The following is a 22,240-nucleotide window of genomic DNA, read 5'->3' on the forward strand; positions in this document are numbered from 1 at the left end:
ACATTTATTTTGAGCTTATTTAATCCATCGGAATTTTTTAATGCGACATTACTTCCATTTTAGTAGAGAACCGAGTGGATGTGTGACTACGAAATTAGTGAGATGCTTAGTCTATTTGCGAGGTTGGATACCTTTCTGCTGAAATGCTAAAATTCTTAGTCTCCGTTAATAAATTATTCGTCGCAGCGATCTTAGTTATTTTCGGCCTCGCGTTTGTTAAATGGCAGCTCAATGACGAGAAAAGGAACAACGAGTATAACTTTCGTGGGAAAATAGAAGGAAATATTTCGAGATAGAATGAAAAACGCTGAACGGGTCCTGTTCGGTGGTTCTGTCTGTCGCGCCAGTTAAGCTTAAGCTTTCTGTTTGCCATCTCGCTTTCTATCTCTGGTTATTTGGCTCTGCTGTCCTTCTCTGTTGCTCTCTGGAGGCTGACGAGCCATCTTGCCTGACGTATCTATGACGCATAATAAATAGACGTAGCTAGAGGTGCAGACTGGGACGAGATCGTGCCCGGCCGGCATGCAAAGCATCGGCAAAACCGCAGGAATCTCGTTAGCGTATGCAAATCCAAGGTGGCGGTACTAACTATCCCATCGTGCTGCGGGCAATCCCTACCTAATGTACACTGTATGCCCCGCAGCTTAGAAATCATGCAGTCGAGAAAAATCCTAATGACAGAGTAACGGGAACGCCTAACTCGATCATCAACCGAAAATCGAATAGTCTGACCCACTGGCTGACCATCGACGAAACTCATGCTGGCGGTTAGGGAATCGACCCGGAATAAAGGACGTTTCGAGCCGCTGTTGCGGCGCTGCAAATAACGAAATTCTATTGACCTCCGTTCTCCCGCGAAACAAACAATATTTCTGTCTGATCCAGTTTAACGAAACCTTCGAAATTTAGGAAATAGATCTCGAAAATGTCATCGAACTTGTTTGCAGCGAAAGACATTCTGCGAAATCTAACCGCATTATTGTTCGCCCCTTGCACTACGATCTATTTGTTGCAGTGGTTAGAAATTCTTTATCGTTCCCAGAAGAAGATGGGAATTCACATTTATTGTTTGCCGACGGTTCATAAACTCCTGGGTTGCTTTATGTACAGGGCGTCGAGAAATTATATGGCGCGATTCTACACCTACGATTTGGTGGAAATTGACATAAGAAAACCTTGAAAGCCAAGGTACAAAAAAAAAAAAAAAATATTTTTTGTTCAATCGTTTTGTTCCGCTGATCATGAGGAACAAGTTTGTGAAAGGACCGTTCCTATAATTTTTGCAACTTCTTTCTTCATTCTTCCATTTTATAATTAATGGTAGTATCGTGCTTCTGATAATTTCCAACCCAACGAGTCAGCTTATCGCTGATATCCGTGAGAAGTACGGGGCACTCAAATTGAGCCGTCCTGTAATGTTATTATTTCTATCCAGTTGCAACTGTAAATGTAAAGCAATAATTCCAATTCTTCCGTTATCGGGAGCCGAGTGGAGCCCTTCCATCGAACAAGATATCAAATATTTGTGAGCGACAGAGTACTTTCTCATGCAGAAGAATCGCCCGATCGGTTTATGGCAACGTAGCGTAACGAAAATTCATCCCGGCCCCGAAACTTCGCTCGCAGCAAAGGGGACTTTCAGGATCGCGAAGAATACTCCCGAAACGGTTTCCATCGAATAGAAAAATGAGCCAGCTCGGTAGCGTCGCGCTCGGCCGAGCTCGAAGGCGGTTGAAAGAGCCGGAGGGGCATGGCGAAATAGCGCGCAATCATCGTCCCGTTTAAACCTAATGAAAAATCGCTTACCGCGGCTAACTCCGGGCCGCGGCGAGTTATTGCGGCCCGATGCAATTGCGGGTAAAGCGTTCAAAGGTTGAATCCATTACCGTTGTTTGCTGGTGTTCTTGTTTCTATCGCCGCGACCCGGCCAACTAAGTGCCTTCTTTCCTTCGGGTCTTCAATTACTCTTGCCACCCGGGGAGTTGGGGGTGGCTGCGGCGAAAGGGTGGAAACACAGTTTCACCTTCTGATAACGGCCGCGGGTGAGCGAAGCGTGTACAAGCGTTCGAAGAAACGTTTCCTGGACCGATTGTATCCGACTTTATCCGGTTGCAGACGGTCAAACCAGACCGATCGGCAAACGATTCCGAAAGAAAAGTTCCAACTACCATCGAACTTGCCGCGCCGCGTGGTTAATGGCCAGAGCCGGGTAAAATGGTATTTCAAATGGTAAATGGAAAGTAATCCTATTCGTTTTAAAGTATGCGTTGAACTTTGAAAATGAAATATTTTATTCGATGCAACAAGTTTTTCAGATAGTATCTGAAAGTGATATTTTATTCCAAGAACGTTAAGAATACTTGGATTTCGTCTTGAAATATTTTACTTGTTTTCATTTATCCTCTTTATGTTAAATAGTTTTGCTGAAAACACATCAATCACGGAAACAAATTCAAGTTTTTCAGAAATACCTTTCAGCCATCATTATGTGAAACTTGTTTCCGATCTCCTTTAATAACTCGACGACAGAATCTCTTGCATTTTAAATCACAGAATGAATTGAATTACTTATGGGATAATCCAATACTTTAAGTGAGATTACGTTTCAAATTGTTAAAATGGAAATATTGTATTTCGTATTTCAGAGTGCTAAAATGGAAATATAGATTTTATCTTCCGATACAGGTCCTTGAAATGAAAATATTGTATTTCGTGGTTTATATTGTTAAAATAAAAATATTTTATTTTTGAAATTAGATATTCTGTTTAGAAATTTATTATTTTTTCAAGCCAAATAAAATCTAATCTTACTGTCCAAGTGTATCACCTTGTAATTATCATTTGTTTGCGCCGCTCGAACAGACATTGGGAGAATATCAGTTTCAGTAGTAACGAAGTGGTGGAGCGAACGATTCCGAAAGAAAATTTCATGTTCCAACTATCATCGAACTTGCCGCGACGCGTGGCTAATGGCCGAGAAAGCATCGGCTCGGGGAAACGTATAGAATCGATTCAGAGTGCTTCGCCAGCACACGCCGTCCTTGCTGTCCGGGTAGGTTGCGGGGATTAATGAGATGGGTGGAAGAGAGAATAATTAACTACCCCCGTAACGAAGGGTTTGATTGACTTTCGTACTCTTCCGTCGAACCGAGTATACAGCTCTGACGATTCGGTCCGGTGTAAGTAGTTGCGACGAAACAGACACGCTGTTGCAATTTGATGGAATATAAACGGAGCATCCCTCGCCGAAGAACTTCGAAAGAGAATTAATGATGGCTCGAATGCAACGCGCGGTCGCATCGATTCCCTGCCGGCCGTTGATTCAAAGTTTCAAACGTGTCTTTAGATCCCCGCCAGAACTTTTCTCGGTGAAACGTTCATAACGTCGCCGTGAAGCTTCTTTGGCTCGCCACTAAGTTCAAGTTCGCGTTTACATTTCCTATAGATTGATGGTGAATTCATGATGCGAGTAAATATGGTATAATTTGGTGCAATACGAGTGACGATGTTTGGAACCATTCGCAGTTTTGTTTACTCAAGATTTTATGATTCGTAATTGTATTTGTAAGCGTACTCCTCGTAGACTGTTGCCTTCAATGTAAGATCTATTAATTTAATTTTATAGCCAGTAGGAGAATAATTAAATCACGAATTTCTTACGCTATCAAAATAGTTTTATAACGAAATAGTAATACCCTGGTCATTTTGTTCAAATCGGGTACGAACTTCGTGTGTCAACTAGCCAAATAATAAAGGAGCATAACAAGTACAATAGGAAAAAGTTAAACATTCATCCTTGCACAGTCTCCGAAAAATTTGAATTCCACGGCACGCACCTTTTGTGCAATCAGCGATTTAGAGGCTTCCAACGTGTGCCGGTCAGCGCATTGTTCAAGTCCAGGAGGACATTCAATGACATAAAACGGACAAATGCCCGAAATCTGCCGTCTACTAATCAGCGAACGAAATTTCGAGCAGCGGCTAAAACGGTAACAGAATCTCGGTCTCGTAAACTCGAATAAACACATTACGGTTAAATAATTTGAGAATTGCGACGGACTGGTCGGGTCGCTCAAAGCCCGATTCGAAGCATCTCGTTTGTAGGTATGTATCTCTTTGTCCCTGTGTTCGCAGAAAAGCACGCGAACCGAATGGTCTTTATTATATTTCGAGTGGAGAGCTCGCGTATCGCGTGGTTTTCGATCCAGCGATGCTACGCAACGCCGCTGGTCTCTCGAAGCAGAGGCGGTCGGAGCGCGGCGCAAACGAGGCCATTTTCGAGCAAAAATAGTACGCCGCCCGGGGCGAAACGACTTCGTGATGGAAAATACATTACGAGGGAGCGAAGCGTGCTCCGGTGCCCGAACGCAGCGAGTGTTTCGGCCCGAGAACCGAAAATCGAGAACCGAGAACAGAGAACAAAGCACACGTACACTCTCGGAACTCGGAACTCGTAGATGCTCGATCGAGTCTCTCGTGCGCAAAATCGCCCGCTGGGTACTCCGGACTTTTGTAACCGTGGATCGGACACGCGGCCAATCTGGCTCGGTAACAGTATTTTAATTGAAATCTTCGTGGCCATAACTCGAAACCGTCGATCGGCGTGCTGTGTTGTCCGGTTAATGGAAAAAGCATCGAAGTCGGTTACCCGGTCGAAATATGACACAGGAGCAACAGATAGGAGGATCCGCCGGGGAAACCGATAAACTCGAAGCCATTCTGTCAGCCAGAATTTTACTGTTACACGGAGAAATGACGGGCGTGCGCAGAAGATTCAAATGTTCCAGTATTATGGATAACGGTAAGATATGCTCGTGTACACGACTGGAAAAAGGGGGAAATGAATCAGAAATCTGCCAAAGACGAGGCTTCTACTACCCTTCAGTATGGAGACATTAATTGCTAAACCAAGCAGCTTAGCATGTTTCTTCCTTTTTAGAGCAATGTGATTCACAAAACGCATATTTTAAATTTTCATTACGGGCTCGAATATGAAAGTTTCAAAAAGTGCCATTTTTCATATAATTCCCGCCAATTGCAATTTTTCCAACACCTTTCTCGCACGTCATATAGTAAACCAATGCTTCTGATTACTGGAAAAAGTCAGGTCGCTTGGCCGAATTTGAAAAAAAGATATTCTGTTTCAAATGGCGTTCGAATACAGTCAATTCTCGATATAGGTATGTCAACAACACGAGCCTTGCCAGCGTCGTGTATCGTCCGTCGAGCCGTGTTATGTTTACACTCGTCGGCGTCCGCGTCCGAGACCTCTCGAGCTTCGTGACCTCTCGAGGTATAGGCCACGGTAACGGGAATCACTGTATATTCGTGAACAACTCTGTCTCCGATTTTCCGTAGGAATGACGAACGGTTAAATGGTTGCCATAACCTCGGTAACGAAGAATCTCATAACACAAGATATTGATTCCTAACATATCGCCACTATTGCTCCGCCGTCGCGTAGAAACTCGGTTCTACCCGTAGCCCAGCAAAGCGGTTCGAAACGCTCGTCGCGCGAAAGAAGACGCGAACGGTGAAGTTAATGTACCGCAACAGCAAGTAGTTGCAAGGCAAAGGCAATATTCCCGGCAAAGCTTCTTGTGTTCGCAAAAAAATTGCCTGGTCAACGTAGCAGAAACGGCTTAACCATCCTCGGTGAGAGGGCTCGCCTGTTAATGGTATGTACGATGTCGCCCGAAAAAAAGGGGGAAAAAGAAGCCATAGAAAGTAAAGAAAAAGAAAACAGTGGAGGATCGAACGCGCTCAAATTGAAAGCGATCCGCGGGATCTATAGCCATCGGAGCCGAGCCGGGACTGAAACCACCGACGGTGAAAAGTACGTGATCAACGCCGTCGGGGCGCGAGAGGTTCCATAATTAAAAGCGCCGGTGGATCGAAAGGATGGCGATTATCGGGCGGCAAACAGCGATTTTCGCGGGATGACGGCACGAACGGAAGGGCGTGGATGGCGGAACGCGAGGGGATGGATCACGGCGACGGGGGTTGCAGAACGATGCGGGCATTTTCGTGCGAAAATGGCACGTACCTTCCACGGAGGAAAGCGGCCGCGCGCGCCGGGCTCCGTGATGGAAAACGCGTTACGATGGAGTGGCACGCAAACCCGGAATGGATCGTATGGGGAAGAGTTCCACTGCATTAACCACCGGCAACCTATCACCGCGGAACCATTCGCTCGACAAACAGGCCCTCCTCTCGCCACACCCCCTCCATCCCGCGCCTTTTCGTCGAGCACCGCCATCCAACCAAGTCTGTCTTCCGAACACACCGAGGCCGAGTTTCCATCATCGACCAAGAAGCCTCGAGAGCCCAAGACGCCGGGAAAAAGAGGACACACCTGCCGGGAAACCAGGGGAAACTCGGCCCGGCGAGTTTTCCAATTCTTTTTCCTCCAGGCCGATTCAATTAGGCCTGAAGAGCCAGCCAGCCGGCGCTCGGCTAATTCGTCCCGAAGATTTCACGCGTTTAACCTTACCGATGCTGATCGATAGAGTGATGCACTTTGTGTTTGTGTTTGCCCGTGGAAATCTTTGGGAATGTGTGAAATCGATGATTTTGTAAAATTCAGTACCCTTTTGTTGTATATGTAATTTATTGGGGTCCTTGACCAGGAAAAAAGAATTTTTCTATTTAGCTTCTGTTTGTTACAGCTGATGCAGACCATTTTACATTTTGCATAAAGATTCGAAGTCTAGTAATTACTATTTAAATCGGTGCATGGGAAGTGCTGTACGTTTTAAGGTCATGGACCGGCACGGACAGGCACGGACAGGCTCGGACAAGTTCGCAACACCGACCAATATTATCCCGAAGAATGTTCTGCCGGTTTGGTTCGTGTCGGTCCGATCCGCTCATTTTGACTGTGTGACGTCAGCTGACGGTTTGTCGCCGAAACAGTGTAGACATAAAGCGACCTTTAGTCGCGTTTGTATCCTGCTGAAATTTAAATGGATTTTGTTGTGACCATCCTGGATATTCCGCGGCAATTAGGGACAAAAGCAAACCTGTGGTTATAATTACATTTTCATTGTGAAAGCATATCAATTAATTTCGTACCAACAATTTCCGTGTAGCTCGATCGAGGTGGAGATAATATTGGTTTTCAACTTAAACTCAAATTAATCGATAAAAAGTTAATGTAATGATTAAATGAACAGTGAAGCTCACTCAGAATTAAATTTATGCATCCTTTCATTTATTTTCTTCATTGAATTATTTTTGTATATTTTTAGTCCTCGAATCTAATGACGAAGGAAACTTTTCTGTATAAGTGAACATGATAGAATCAACTATTTCCAACAGTCCGATAACGTGACTTAAGTTCAAAGGTTATTTCTTCCATTTCAGCTTTCTTCCAAATCAGCTGAAAATTTACAAATGCCTTGTATTATTTTCAGCATGACAACGACTCAAATTCTGAGTTGTTGTGAGTAACGAATATCTCAACTTTTTCCTCGCGAATCAATAACTTGGCAGCAATTATAATTAATTGCAGTGACTCCGAGTTCGCTATTAGTAGAGGCAACCCGTAATTGAATCGTCGATTACGTGCTAACGGGCATTCTTAATACATATAATCTGATTACATTTCGCCCAAGCCTGTTGATTACAAGTCCCTCGGGACTTGGACCAGGCATCGTTGTTAACAGTTCGTCTTACACACCGGTTAAACCGTCCGGAATCTTACTGCAAGCGGGTACATCGGTGTAGAAGACGGTGTGCCAGACGTAATTGAAACCGTCGTCCGCGGCCAGATGTCATTAAACGCCGCGACGAAGTGTCTTAAACGTTTCATACCGCGGTAGGTTCGTTAACCGCCGCCGCGAGTTACTGCCCCACGGTTGGAATGAGACAGAGGTAGTCTTCCTTAAAATCGTTTAAACGGAATAATGGATATTACACGAGGCAGAACGAGTGGGCCGAGTCTTTGCCAGCGAGAAAAAGGGACGATTATTATGTAGCCGGGGAACTGAATTAGACGGGCAATCTCGAATGTCCTTGCAACGACGCGCGGCAACGACAACGATTTAACGAGGCGACCCTATTCTGTGCTACGAATGGAACTGTCCGAAATTTCTATAAAGTCATCCACAAACTGCGCATCTTTATGCAAAATAGAAATTTTCCATATCAATTGCATATCATTCCTTCTCATATTTTATTAAGTCACAGGCAATATAATCGTTTGCTTAAAATAGCAGCCAACTCGGCGTTCCACAGATGTCGGATGTGGTACAATTTGTTGATGCCTGTTCAGAAAGTTAGAGATTTTAGAGTTTTTGAATCTATTCATGAATTTATTTCTCAATTTGCGATAACTTGTGGGAACGAAGACCATATGCGTTAAAGATATTGTCCTTAAGGGCCTGGCCAAGGGCTGGGGAAGGCGAGGGCGAATTATGGCAAAAGAACTGAGATTGACCGCTCAGCACTTACCCCAGAACGATAGACGGATTTAATTAGCCTACAAAAGTTTGCATCGGTTCGCATTGCAACCCTCATCAAATTTCTAGCACACGTGCGCCATCTTTTCGAGCGGGGGCGTATATTCCCGTCCCCATATCGGCGGAAGCATTTTTCCTCGTTTCGTACCGAGATCCCGTTCGGTCTGCGACGGCAGAATGGGACGGGGGCCAGGACATAAACGCCTAAACAAACGAAGACTCACCGCCCAGCCGCAATTCCGCGATTCCTTGGGCCATCTCGTACTCGTTCCTCACGAAGCACTGGTACATCCCGCGGTCCTCCCGTGCAACCGACATCACGGAAATACGCTCCGTGGCAACCGCTCTCACGCGAGAGCTCGTTCTCAATGGCTGACCGTCCTTCAGCCAGTAGAGCGCCGCCTGCGGAAATCCACTTGCGCTGCACGTCTGAAAAGCAGTTTAGAGAAAAGGGACTGATGAGAACCGTCCAAGTTTCCGGGCGTGCCCGCCTACCCCCCTAACAGAATACCCTCGAATCTCGCGTCCCCTTCAAAAATAAGATTGCCCCGCGTCGAATGGCGCCGTCGAGCTTCTTTCAGCGTAGGCGAACGCGAGCAAGAACTCTGGCGGTCTTCGGGTCGCCTCCGACTTTCCGTGTTCTCGTAAAAATCGGATTACCCCGGAGCCAAATGCCTCGGGAATGAACAAGAATTCGCCGGCGAATTGACCTAGTGCTCTCCCCCCACCCCACCACCTCCTATCGTGATTATTCGCGTCCTCCAACAGGTTGTGAATACGATCCTAGATAAAATAGTGAGCCACTTTGCATATCGGAGAATTGGCTCGATTTGAGGGGAAAAAGTTATCCTCTCTCGACCAGTATCAGATAAGTCGCGTGCACGACGGAGACGAAACGCGTCACGTGACCGGCCCGTGGCAGAAGCGTGGGGGGAAAAGCGTCGCAGAAGGTTAAGGTAGAGTGGGGAGACAAGTCTTAATCTGACGACTCTGCGTTGTGCGTTGAAATGAATTTTTTTTTTTGCAGTGTTGATTACCATGCTTTGTCTCGCACAACAAAGATAATCGCGATAACAGGACACAGTTACAACGCAGAGTAAATAATATCGGAAGCAAGAGGTAGCTGACGCAACAATAAAGCAGTCGACACAAATGGCTAGGGACCGGCATTAATTGCTGTTATAAAACCCGACGTATCAATCGCGGGCCAGCGTGAGTATCGTCAATTACCAAATGAGCGGCCTTGCCGAGGTCGACGGTTTGAATCGACGGTTGAACGTGCACGCTCAATGGCGCAGACACCGTTAGCCGCACTTCCATGGACTCGTTGCCCTCCACATTACTGGCGGTGCACATATAGGAGCCGGTATCGTTTTCCTGAACACCTTGTATGATCAACGAACCGTCTCGCACCACGTAATGTCCCGATGCGTCCTCGATCGGCTCCTCTCTCTGGTTCCGGTTGTAGTACCACCTACGACAGGCAAGAGAAGCAAATAAAGATTCGCTGGACTCTCGAGATCTTGAAAATAGGGGAAATAATCTCCTTAATATTACACGAATTTAATTTAAGTTTAAGATACGGACGTAACTTCCTTGCTATTTTTTTAAGAAAGTTATCCGTTAATGTACTTAATTCTTTATCATTTTATTTCGGTCCCAGGAAGAAAGACCTACCATGAATAGACTGCGGATTTATATGCAAAATAAAAATTGCATTCATTGCATCACATTCGAGCTGCATATACATTTATTTCTTCCCTTGCCGTTTTTAACAAGTCCACGATAATAAAACAGTATTTTTAGATTCTTGGAATACTTTCAGTATGTTCATTTTGATCTACCTATTTTTGAAATAAATGGATAGGATCCGCAGTCTAATCATAAACCTTGCAGATAACCGATTTGTGATGGATTTGAATAAATTTTTCCTCCCATCAACATTATACAACTATTTCGCCAAAAATCATGTATCTTGGGAGCGGATTGCTCGTGAAGGGCACAGTGCTCGCGACTTAGATCATATTGAATAAATTATTAGGAGGCAAAGCTGAGCAACTGTTTCATCACCAAGCTCCCAGGAAAGTGCAAGGAGCTGAACAAATCTTGCGAAAGTAACACGATCATGCACATCGGTCCTAAAGCAGCAAGTGTCGCGTGACGACACTAGACTATCGGAAATTCTATTTCAGAACTCGTTTGTATTTGGCCCGTGGACCGAGGTGAAATGGAAATTCCGACGATACGACGCGTTACATTCGATAAAGCTAATTCCCGATGGAATTCGAATTAATCGGGCCGCTAAGAATTTAAGAGCTTCTGTTTTCCGAGTTTTAAAGGGCTCGTCGCCGTCGTCGAATCGATAAATTCTTCAGTCTTTGAGCGCCGAATGCCTGAAGTGTTTGCAAACGTGGTAATTAACGGTGGAGCAGTAACTCGTTAAACAGCGAGCATCAATGCTTCTTGTTCGAAATCGTGGAAGTTGTTCAGGCTCATTTGACGAAACAAAAAAAAAAAGAGTTACAAATACGTGCTAAATTGTCAGTTATTAATTCTTTTAATTTCGAAGTGCTCTATACATTTGGTACACATGAGCATATATAATTTATCAGCTCTTTTTATTATGCATTACGATTTAAAATAAGAAGCTTTCTGTAAATTGCGTTGCATGTTCTCCAAAAACTAATGTTTGCCTATGAATGGTTAATTTTTTAAATATCGTGAAATAATCACCGGTAAGTGATGTTTCATGACTACTTATTTCCCCGCAATTATAATAAGAACAGAGAAGGCGAAAAATGGTTATAACAACATTTCAGTTATGATCAACGTTTCAACCAGAACCTGTTAGAAAGTTCCCCAACTCTTTGAATTTCCGTTACGAGCACAATAGGTTCGGAAAGAACAGGAGCCGGTCTGGTGTTCTTTCGGCGGTGTCAGACAAGGAACAGGGATATACTACTGTCAGCCGAAACGTACGGCTGCTCCGCTGGCTGGTAGCGTCCGATAAATTGCGCGGTCGCATCACTGCGCTTCTCGTGATACACGGAGTTGCATTATGTCCGATCAGTGTTCAAGATTCACCACTGACTGAGCGAAAATGCTCGCATACCGCTGGCGTCGGACACAGGGCGATATTGCTGCTTTGCTATCCGAGCAAGCCTTTCCATTCCGGCAGTGTATCTCTCTAGTGCACTCGGCAACCACAAAATAACAACTGTTTCATTGGGAAGACTGAATACACAGCACGGCCGTGAATTGTGCTACGTTACCCATACGTTCCGCTCGCGCTCTCTCCTTGTCTCTCTTTCTCTCTCTCTCTCTCTCTCTCTCTCGCTCTGGGTGCCCCCACCGATAGTCCCCACACCAGCCCATCTTTTTTCCTCGGTTCAGAACTGCACAGTATGCGTGCATGGAACGCTGGATGTACTGGCACGCTTTCAAAACACTCCCGGTTGAACAAGCAGCCGGATAAACCGCGGCTGTGGCGTGCACGGGTTACAGACGAAAATCGTTAATACTCGGCGGATCTCTAAATAAGAAGCGAGCGAGAGCAAGCCGGCGCGACCGGATCGGGTCCGTTCGCCGGAAATTATTCGCCCGTCCCTGGCTTCGTCCCCCGTCTACAACGGGATCGATATACCGGTTCGAAAACGTGGAAACTCGCGCGTTTCGTCACCGAAACGCTCTCTCGGCCCCCCTCCCCCCGTATTTAAAGCGTCTCGGTAGACGGGATAATCGAATCGATCTCTCACGGGCACGCGCGACCTTTGACCTCGTCCGACCGAACCCGCCGCGCAGAAATTGAACCATTTCGGAACCAATTCGGTCCCTTGATTTCTAACGGTCGTACGCTCCCGGATCCAGCGATTAATATTTATGGAAAGGAACAAAATATTTCGATCCCTCGCCGATCTGCTCTACATGATATATTTACGACAGCAATAACAGGAAATATCACTGTTTTTTAAGTCGCGCGTTTGACAATCTATCGCGTCCTTCCTGCGAACGCGACATCATTCAAAACATGCAAGTTGTAAGCTAAGATTTAATCCGCCACTGTATATATTGTTCACGTAAATACTCATGTGTTCATGTTATTGATAAAACGAACGTCGAAAAACGAAAAACGAACGAGACGATAAAAGGACGAGCAGTCTCGTCAGGTCGGATACCGGAAAAAGACGTGTTGTTAATAAATGATTTTATGCTTCCCGTCTGTTTAAATTCCTTACAAATTTTTCTTTTAGCACTGTGGAAATGTTTTAGAAACACACTTTGATCAATTATAAAAATCTTACTCGTGTATCTGTTATGTAGCTCTCCTTGAACTATGTGTCACAGTATTATATCCTAGAAAAATGCGTTTATTTAATTGGTTTTTTGTTTTTCAAAAATAGGTTTTCCAGGGTTTGAAAAAATACACTTAAATCTGTTTTGTAAGCATTACCCTTCTTATTTAGAAACTTGATTGACAAAATACTGAGTAGTTATTTCTGAGTAGTCCTAATAATTTTTTAAGTACTACAGTTGTTCCGAGTATGGCAGCTTTCTGTGTGTTTGTGCACCTTCACACGTGTCTTCACTTATATCTAGTGGTTTCAGATGGCCGATGAATTTGTTTTTTACAATCCCTGTCACTGACTCCATTATTGGTACCATTGCCATTGTTTTGCTGTTTCCACGTTCCCAATGCTCTTTTTATTCGTTTTCCAGTGATGTGTATTCTGTGATTTTTTAAAATGTTTTTTTTTTTGTGCGATGTTTGCATCATTAGGTACTGCAATGTCTATCTGATAGGTTTGTTTTTCCACTCTTGTTGACGAGCGTGATGTTTGACCTATTATTTACGATTGTTTTATCTGCGTTTACATTTTATCTGAGTTTTGAATTTCGAGTGTATTTTCGGATGTGTATTTATCAGTATTGGTATGTGTGCTTGTATGGATTGATTTTGAACTGCAAATTCCTGATGTATGATCTTTGCTGCTGTGTTGTGTTTATCCATATTCCGTTTTACTGTTTCTGCATATTGTATGTTTTACATGTATCTTTCTGGATGGTCTTTTCATTTGTTAGTAATTATTTTAATAACAATAACTATCAGTAATAATTTTATTATCATTATTACGGTATTACATTATTGATTTTATTATTTTCGTTGTACTAAATTGGTGTGACAGTGTATAATATTAAATTAGCAATAAGAATGCTAATCGAAGTCAAAAGAAAAATTGGATATTGTAGCTGGACAAACGTCCGTAATGCTTCGAACCACCGAGCTGAAAATTCGAGAGAAAGGGGTCTAATGACAATAATAATACGTCGAAGATATTAGGATTCGACGCAATTAGCACGCGGCTGTGCAGGAGACTGTCATAATTAACGCCAATACGGTGAGGAAGTTCATCGACCAAGGCACTACGTAGCACAGCAATAATCAAGATCTATCGAACCTTGCAATTCAATACCTTTCGATAAGAAAGATCTAATTGTAATTAGTCCCTATTTAACATTCTTCAGTGAAAATACATACTATGCAAACATAAAATAAAAACAATGTTTATATTTAGAAATTAGTATATAATTAAAGTCTACCTCCTGAGGTTAGGTTAACAAGAAAGTTTCGTTCCGTTTCAACGACTTTAATCTATCGATCGAATGAATTCGGTATAATTTAGGTAAGTATCATTGACGACGGAATAAAATTGTACGATCCACTGAGTGGGGACGAAGTTCCTTGCCAATGTAATAGGTACACTCTAATGACCAACTTGTGTAAGCCATTACAGTGCGGTAGTTTCACTGCGAACCCATCGTTTTTCCCCACTTTTTCTAGTGGTTCCTTAAGTTCGCAACAAAATTGTTTTTACGTCTTAACTCGTAGAGCTTACGCTAACGTCTTCGGCATCTACCGACTTTAGCATACACCGTCATCGTTCTTTTTTTTTCTGTTAGTAGTAGAACTTCCAATCGTGCCGTTCATTTTTTATTTCCTACAAGACGAAACAAAATACATTTTCTAAAATTTTTTGTTACTTTAAGTGATGGTTCATTTTAATGTTAAATATGGTGTTAATGATAGTGTTAATGCTTAGAAGCTACCCGGTCCTATGAATTTATCATGATTATTGATGACAGTGCACACCGGAAAAAGGAACTTTGAAGACCTTGATAATGCGTCGTACATTTATTTTATTTTTCATTAATAACTCGTTGATAAAGCCAGAATTAACATTTTCGCTGGAGAAGAAGTGATTTCTAATAACCTCAGGAATCACTGTTTAAAGGTCGCACAGTATCTCGGAAACACTGTCGTCAGTCCCATTCTTTGCATCCCGAACCTCTGCGCAATTTCAAAATTAACAGCGAGAAATCCGCAGAATTTCCAGTATAACAAATTCCAGTCACAGTGTACATTGATTTCAGCCACGTAGACGGTCTATCCATCAAATCGTATTTCGTTCCCGGCGTCGCGGACAATGTACAATCGACGGAAAGGGATGAAAGAGCTCGCCGGTTGAATCTTCCGCGCGCTGGTTGTGCTTGCAGGCCGAGGGCTGAAGATGAACGTGACCGCGCAAAAGTCGAGAGTCCACCCTTTTTCGAGAAAACGTCCGAGGGTGGAACGCTCTCTGCGATCTAGGCCGTGGTCTCTCGTGGACCAGGGCCGGTCTCCAGCGTGGAATACTTCCTGGGCTGCAATCTCGAGGCTAAGGCGAGGTCCCCGGGGACCTGGAGCGGTAGCAGCTCCTCTAACTTCGTTCAAAAATGATACTGTTGCTGCCTGTGCCTCGGTTATCCGCTGTCCGTGTGCCGCACTAGCGGTGATTGACCCCGAACCCGCCGCGGCAGTTTCGAAAAGCGTGACAGTCTCTGCTTTAGTCGGCTCGCAGAGGCTGGAGCATGGTGGAAGGTGCGGTGAAACCAGGCCGATGAGAGTGAAGAGTCGTAGGATGCTTGCCGGGAATCGACGAGCGAGAGAGAGAGAGAGAGAGAGAGATAGTGCGGAGAGAACGTCGACGAGGAGTATACCTATAGATAATCGAATTTACGGAGGGAAATTGGTGAGGGAAGGAGATGGGATAGGGACGGTGTGGGAGGGAGCCTGGGGATGGAAGCCCTGCCACGTTGGCAAACCCTCAGACTCTCCCTTTCCTGTCCTCGCATCCTTACTTCGCCCTCTCGCTCTCCTCTCCCTCTCTGTTAAACTTATCCTCTGGTCGAATCTTTCTCCGTCGTGCGCGGCAGTTCCCTCGCTTTGCTCGGTTCCGTCAACTCGGCGGAGCCACGGAAGAGGAAGCGACGAGAGGGCTGGATGAAGAGAGAGAGAGAGAGAGAGAGAGGAAGAGCGCGAGAGGAAGAGAGAAATACGGACGGAGAGAACCGCGTTAGCGAGAGGGCGACGCAAAGCACAGCCACCGAATACTCAGTGACGTCGACGTACACGTAAATGCGGAATATTTGATGGGCTGTCAGAAGCAGTCTCTGTAATCAGCGGTCGGTTTGTTTGCGTTACCCATACACCCCCGCGTCTATATAGCTCGCAGCCGCCTTCGTTCGTCCCCGCCGGGTTAGCATCGTGGATGCACAAACGAATTCGCGTCTGTTAGGACCGGCTCTCGCGTCCTTGCCCCCGTGACTTTCGCGTGCGATCGATCCGGCCGACCAGTGAATCCTAAGGATCTCCGGGACCGTCGACGCTCGTCGTCGCACATCCGCTCGCCTCGTTCGCTTATCGCGGCGTTTATTCGCCGACACGATGCCGATCGATCGGGGAGACGAACCCAGGGCGTCGCTCGAACCGACGAAATTAATTACAGCTGTCAAACATCGGCGACAGGGAATTGTTAATAAAGCGGCGCACGCGTATCGAATTATCCGCGCCTCGCGTCGAGCGTCGTTAAAATTTTGATACCCTCGCAACAGGGGCCGATATCTGCCACGGAATAGAGCCGTCTATGGTCGTTAACGTCGTCGGAAGATTTTAATGGGAATACGAGTCGCGATCCCGTGTAAACTCGATCGACGCCGATCCACGAGGATCCTTGGGATCCTCGATGGGACCACGCTCGACGAGCCGCGCGAGCCCTCGACCGAGTAATCGACGCTATAATTTTGTTTCGTCCGGGACGTACGGATGTCCGAACGGAAACCTCGTCTTCGGCATATTCCACGCCGGGTCGGTCAATTTTTTGCAGTAGATGTCGCGGATTTCGAAATCAAATTTTTTTCATCAAATAAGTAAATCGTGAGGTAATTGCGTTGTTGGAAAGAAGACCAGCGGGACGGCACAGGGGAAGGAGGAGACTCTACCTTGTCATTTCGACCAATTGCAAGATTATGCGTACCTAATAAGCTAATAACTAGTTTATGCAAAATAAAAATTGTCTGCATTCGTTGTAAGACATAGGAATTACATAGACACTTATTTCTTCGGTAAGTATTTAGAAAGTACCACTCGATTTTGATGAAATTTAAATATGTTATGCAGCTATACTTTTTCCTTTTCCGATATAGTGGGGTCGCTTTTAGATTTCTAATACTGTATTGAATTGTCCGTATTCTTACACGCTCCGTGGCAGCGTAAGACTGTTCCGGCGCGGCGTCTGTTTACTTTTTTTTTTGTAAACACGCTGTGGAGATGAGGGGGAGAACAGGGTCTCACTCTGGTCATACCTACAGAAGGTGAGCTTCCAATTTTTAAAGCTACCCTTAGATTTTCGTATGCGTGGTCTCCGCCCCCTCCACGGTCTAACCACAACTCATTCTATTGGCATGATTTTTCCATTACTAGATCAAATTCTGTATGACAGCTACAATGCAAAGATTATGCGGACCCCCCTAGATTGGAAAAGGAAAAAGTTGTTCAAAATGTCGAAATCTATAACTTACTTAAATTTCATCAAAATCGGAGATCAGTGGTACTTTCTAAATAATTACCATTTCCTTTTCCAATAATTTTAACGAGCTGGAAATAAAACAGTAAGATTTGTAGATTCCTTAAATGTTTTCAGTTTTGTGTTTCACCTAGTCATTTTTGTCATAAATGCAGTCTACCAATCAGATCCCATTCCGGATGCCTTCTGTACAGCCATTGTCCTTTGACCATACAGGATTTCTCGTGTCCGCTTTATTTTCGAAAAGGGAATGAACCACGGAGAACGCGAAATTTTCAGATCCTCACAGTCCGTATTCTCTCGGTTTCCGTATTATGATTTCTCAAACTCAGTCGGGCACAGTTTTTTTTAACCCTTGCTTGATTCCATTCACCGCGAGTCGCGCGGAACACGTGACGGATTCACTGTTTTTTTAACACGGAACTCCATTGTGTACGTAGAGAATGCTTGAAAAGAAAAATACGAACTTTGTTCCGCAATGAAAAATTCACAAACTCATCCATCGTTTGACTGATGTTTAAATAAACAGTGCGAAGCGTTTTCAAGGAGTAATAACATTCGCGTTCCTTACGAAAAGGGGAAAAAAAGGAAATAAAGGTCGTTGCGTATACGGCTGTACGCTTACTCAAATAAAGTTCAAACATGAATGTTTGCCCAGAAAGAAATAGCAAGAATTTGTCGAGGGGTGGTGCAGTTTGGTGTGCGTTGCAATGTTACAACGTAGCCAGTTATCGGATTTAAGAAAATGTAACTAGGAATGTATGTTCCGAGTAGCTGTAATCAATGTTTCATGAAAATGAAAATATAGGTCTACGTGAATTCTGAAAATCCTTATTTAATGTCCTCATTAAAAATTGGAGAAACCTGGAAACAATTTTTGAAGTTAATATAAAGCATTAATGAAACCGATTGTCGAAATCTCGAAATCTGATGGTTAGCTGAACTTAAAAATTTGTGACAACTGAATTATAATTTGGCATAAAAATGTGGGCAAAATTCCCGCAAAAAATCCTCTTTCTGGGCCACTCTTTATGTAAATACAAAGGCAATTAAAAGAACAGAAGGAAATAATTAGAATTGTTTCATGTGTCGAGGAGAGATTCCACAATATTGTTAGGTATCTTGACTAACTAGTATTTAGTCAAATTGCAATCTGGACAACAGTCAACTTTAATAAGAGACTATGGTACAAGAGTCTATCTGAACGCAGCGAAGGAAGTCTAATAACAATTTTCAAACAGGAATGTTTCTCCTCTCTCCCAGTATAATGCATACTCACTCACCCATAACCTCGATCTTCGCTACCTCCACGAAAATACAACGTCATGCGTAGCACCTTTGCCGAAGCCATGTTTGAAATTAGCATTAATATAAAAAAAAAAAGGGAACAAAGGGGTCGTGCTTCCGCGAGCATGTATTACTCGACGGGCAGAAACGGTCCAACAGAAAGATCTCATTTCCCCGGTCATTGTTATCATTCACTAACCCATTCCCGTTCCCTGGTTTTGTCCAAACGAAATCACGTTCCGAAAATGGAAGCCGCCGTTGGCTAAGAAAAATAGAGGAACAAGTATATTTCGAGAGGCAGCGGCGTACGTAGACCTTACTCGGAGGTAAATTACGGGGGAGGAGGAGTAGTCAACCGGAAGGCAAGGATCTCCTCGAGATAACATCGGTTCCGGGATGGCGTTTCATATTTTAAGAGAAGAACGAGAGAATCATGCCAGGGAAAGATCGGGAAAGACGAACGGGGCGAATCGCGGCGAAGAAAAATCGCGCGAAATTGAAATTTTTACATTTCAATAACGCGTTCGTTATAATCCCGTGACGGACCGAGGATGAGACCGCCGTTCGATCGGAGCGCGTGGAGGCGCTCAGTTGTTGCGGAGGATTATCGTCAATGATTTAACCGGGGCTTCTGATTCAAGCGTGGGCCCCGAGTCGGAGATTCAACGTTAATTCCAGGATGCGACTGGATGTCTTATTAATCTCTCTCTCTCTCATCGCCCACCCTTTGATTCGCAGCCGCTACCTTCTACTTCGACGATGGATTACTGGGCCATGCCGGAAAGTAAATGGATGCTTAATGTTTAATCGTGTGCCGGAACGCTGGCGCGGCTATCAAGGCTGAATAGGAAACGAGCGACGCCGCTTCCGGGCCACTAAGGGAGTACAACGATCAACATGTGCAAAAATGTTCTCGCGTTTCAACACTATGCCTGCTATTGAATGACCAACAACGTTGCCCAACAAATTTTAACACATATCCAACGGGCAACCTTTTCTCTGTTCATCGTGCTGTTCATTTTTATATTTTTTAATAAATTATAACTTTTGTAAATGTTTCCGGTTTATTTTCATTTATTTTGATTTGAGGGTAGTGGGCATCTTTCTCTGTGCATAGAAAATAAGTCAACCTCATGTTCCGTTTTCTCAATAGCCATTCAACCGATCGCGTTGAAATTCCGTATGCATTTACTATTTGTAAGTGAAGTATTCGTAAAGCCATAAAATGGATTGGTTAAATGCAAAGTTGTAAAGACATTGGAAGTATTGGAAGTCACCGCCGGTCAAAACGGCCGGTTCCAGATTTTTTATTTTACAATTACCGAAATTACGAAGATGACTTCGTGGAAATGATTAAATGAATATATTTGGTAGAGCATGTATTATAATACCAACTGCACACAATCCAAATGAATTCAATATCGGCATTTTTATAAGACAACATGTATTAGTTACTTTTAAGGCTCAGTAGGTTTAGTGTTAAAATGAAATTAAAATTGTCTCGGAGAATTTTTATTTCGCATAAAAATCCACACTCTAACTTGTGATGCGAATGTGTTAAGGTTCTGCAGCGTAATCGACAGTGGATCGCGAGGTCCTCGGAAATGCGAAAAGTAAGGGCTCGGAGCCCTTTCACCGCTCGGTTTAAATCGAGATATTTTTCCGCAGGCAAGACGAGCCCGTGTGCGGCGCTGTTGCCGCGACCTAGCCAATTAAATTAAACTTCGTCAATACATCGTCCCGTTGTATCGGAAAACTGTTTGGCAAGTAAGCGAACCGTGCTCGAGGACCGTTTTGCAAAAGTTGGCAATTACCAAGGTTTATGGATAGCCTTTCTCTCTCTCTCCCTCTCTCTCTCTCTCTCTCTCTCTCTCTCGCTCTCTCTCTCTCGCTCTCTCTCTCCTTTTCTCGTTCGCATGCTTTATGAAGCGGATAATAAACGTTCAATGGTTTTTCAGGCTTCCCGCATTTTTTCGAAGAAATACATGCGATCGTTCGCACCCTCGTGCAATATGTTGCGAATAACTGCTCGATGCTTTGTGCGCAGTCATCGGTTAGAGTACTGTTTCATAAAAACGCCCGCTAAGTGGATTAAACGAGTTGGCTACACTACAGCTTTTGTAAATTGGAAAAGTGAAACTGGTTTACTATGTTGTGGTGCTTTGTACCGTTTTTTTTTCTTTTTAGCGCGACACGATTCGAATATGTGTTTGGTCGATACTTGAAGGTAATAACTTTGATTGTAGTCCTGTATTCTTTTGCCGCGCGTAATTACTGTTTTCTTAGAGCGAGAACGTTTTAATATTGTATTGTACGAATAAACAAAGAGACATTTTATACCTCTATTTAGTATTTTTAAGTGTTTATGAAGCATTTATTGCTTAGACTTAGGCTATATCATATACAAATCGAATTTTCATACCAATCCATGTGCCATATACGCTTGTAATGTCTAAATAATTCCACAGGAATGTTATATTTTGTTAAACAAAGCAGATAATTTCGAATAGAATTAATAGAATTAAAAAAAAAGATAACCGTTGATTTCGAGTCCCGGTAATAATTGATCTAACCCAGACCGAGATGCAGGAACCTTCAAAATTGATTTGTAGCTTTTAATACCGCGAACAAGGTAACGTAGCCGAGATTAAGGACATTTACCTATCCCGAAAATTGTTCGGATCGATTATTCTGTCACGAACGATGAACGGTATCGTCGGAATTTCCCGGGACCGGCTACGAAGTATTATGGCACCCGGGAGCATGAAAACTCGCAGGTATCCTGTCTCGCGGCGTTCTTACCTGTTGGTTGGTGTTGGATTTCCGTACGCGACGCACGGTATCACAATGGTGTCTTTCAGCCTCGCCGACATGTAGACCACCTTCTCATTTATCATCGGCGGCATGGTGCTCCGTATCTCTGCAAGCAGAAAAAAACGACGGGATCTCTCGTAAATCCTCTAACGACAATACACCTGGTGGCGGGGTGGGGCTGGGGAAGGGAGGGGGGTAGCAATAGACCCGGGGGTCTTGTGCGTGAAATAATAAAGAAATCTTTCCCTCCATGGGCAAAGTTTCCGGGTCTGCAGGAAAACTCGCGCGAAATTTTTAGGACAACGGGGTCTGGGGGATGGAAGGGAAAATCTCTCCCTTTAATATGTCGCCCCACGGAACCATCTTGCGCGGAGATGAATTCCGGTAAGGTTCGGGCCCGCGATGCACGCGAAATATATTCCGCGAAATAGAGCCGGAACGGAGGAAGCAGCCGGCGGACTGCCGAGGGGATAGTTTTAATAAAACAGGCGCGGGATTAAAAACCGTCCGTTGTAAATTACAAAATGAAATCCGGCGCGTGCTGATCGTCCTCGCCGGGTACGCGAGACTCGCACGAAACGGCGCTCGAGAAATAACGGAAACACCGCGGGAAAACGGTATTGGATTAGGTGCATTGTTCGGAAAATTGATAGTGACAATATCGCCGCAGATTTAACAAAAGAACGAGGAGGCGCGAAGGAGAGAGGATAGGAAACCGAGCAGGAAATACATCCTGACCCCCTTGGTTCTTTTTCATCCCCACGGTGAAACAGATAC

General features: G+C 44.2%; 1 protein-coding gene across 5 annotated transcripts in view; it reads right to left on the reverse strand.

Annotated features, from left to right (window-relative positions):
- LOC143352748 (cell adhesion molecule Dscam2) overlaps positions 1-22,240 on the reverse strand; it is a 249,819-nt gene that overhangs the window by 85,959 nt on the left and 141,620 nt on the right. For all 5 annotated transcript variants that reach the window (XM_076785506.1, XM_076785504.1, XM_076785505.1 and 2 more), the window contains exons 5-7: positions 21,452-21,569; positions 9,693-9,936; positions 8,687-8,891 (exon numbers count right to left, since the gene is read on the reverse strand). In XM_076785506.1, coding sequence (XP_076641621.1) covers positions 8,687-8,891; positions 9,693-9,936; positions 21,452-21,569 — 567 coding nt within the window. The remainder of the gene's footprint in view (positions 1-8,686; positions 8,892-9,692; positions 9,937-21,451; positions 21,570-22,240) is intronic.

Source organism: Halictus rubicundus, chromosome 3, assembly GCF_050948215.1.
Source record: "Halictus rubicundus isolate RS-2024b chromosome 3, iyHalRubi1_principal, whole genome shotgun sequence".
Taxonomy (NCBI): domain Eukaryota; kingdom Metazoa; phylum Arthropoda; class Insecta; order Hymenoptera; family Halictidae; genus Halictus; species Halictus rubicundus.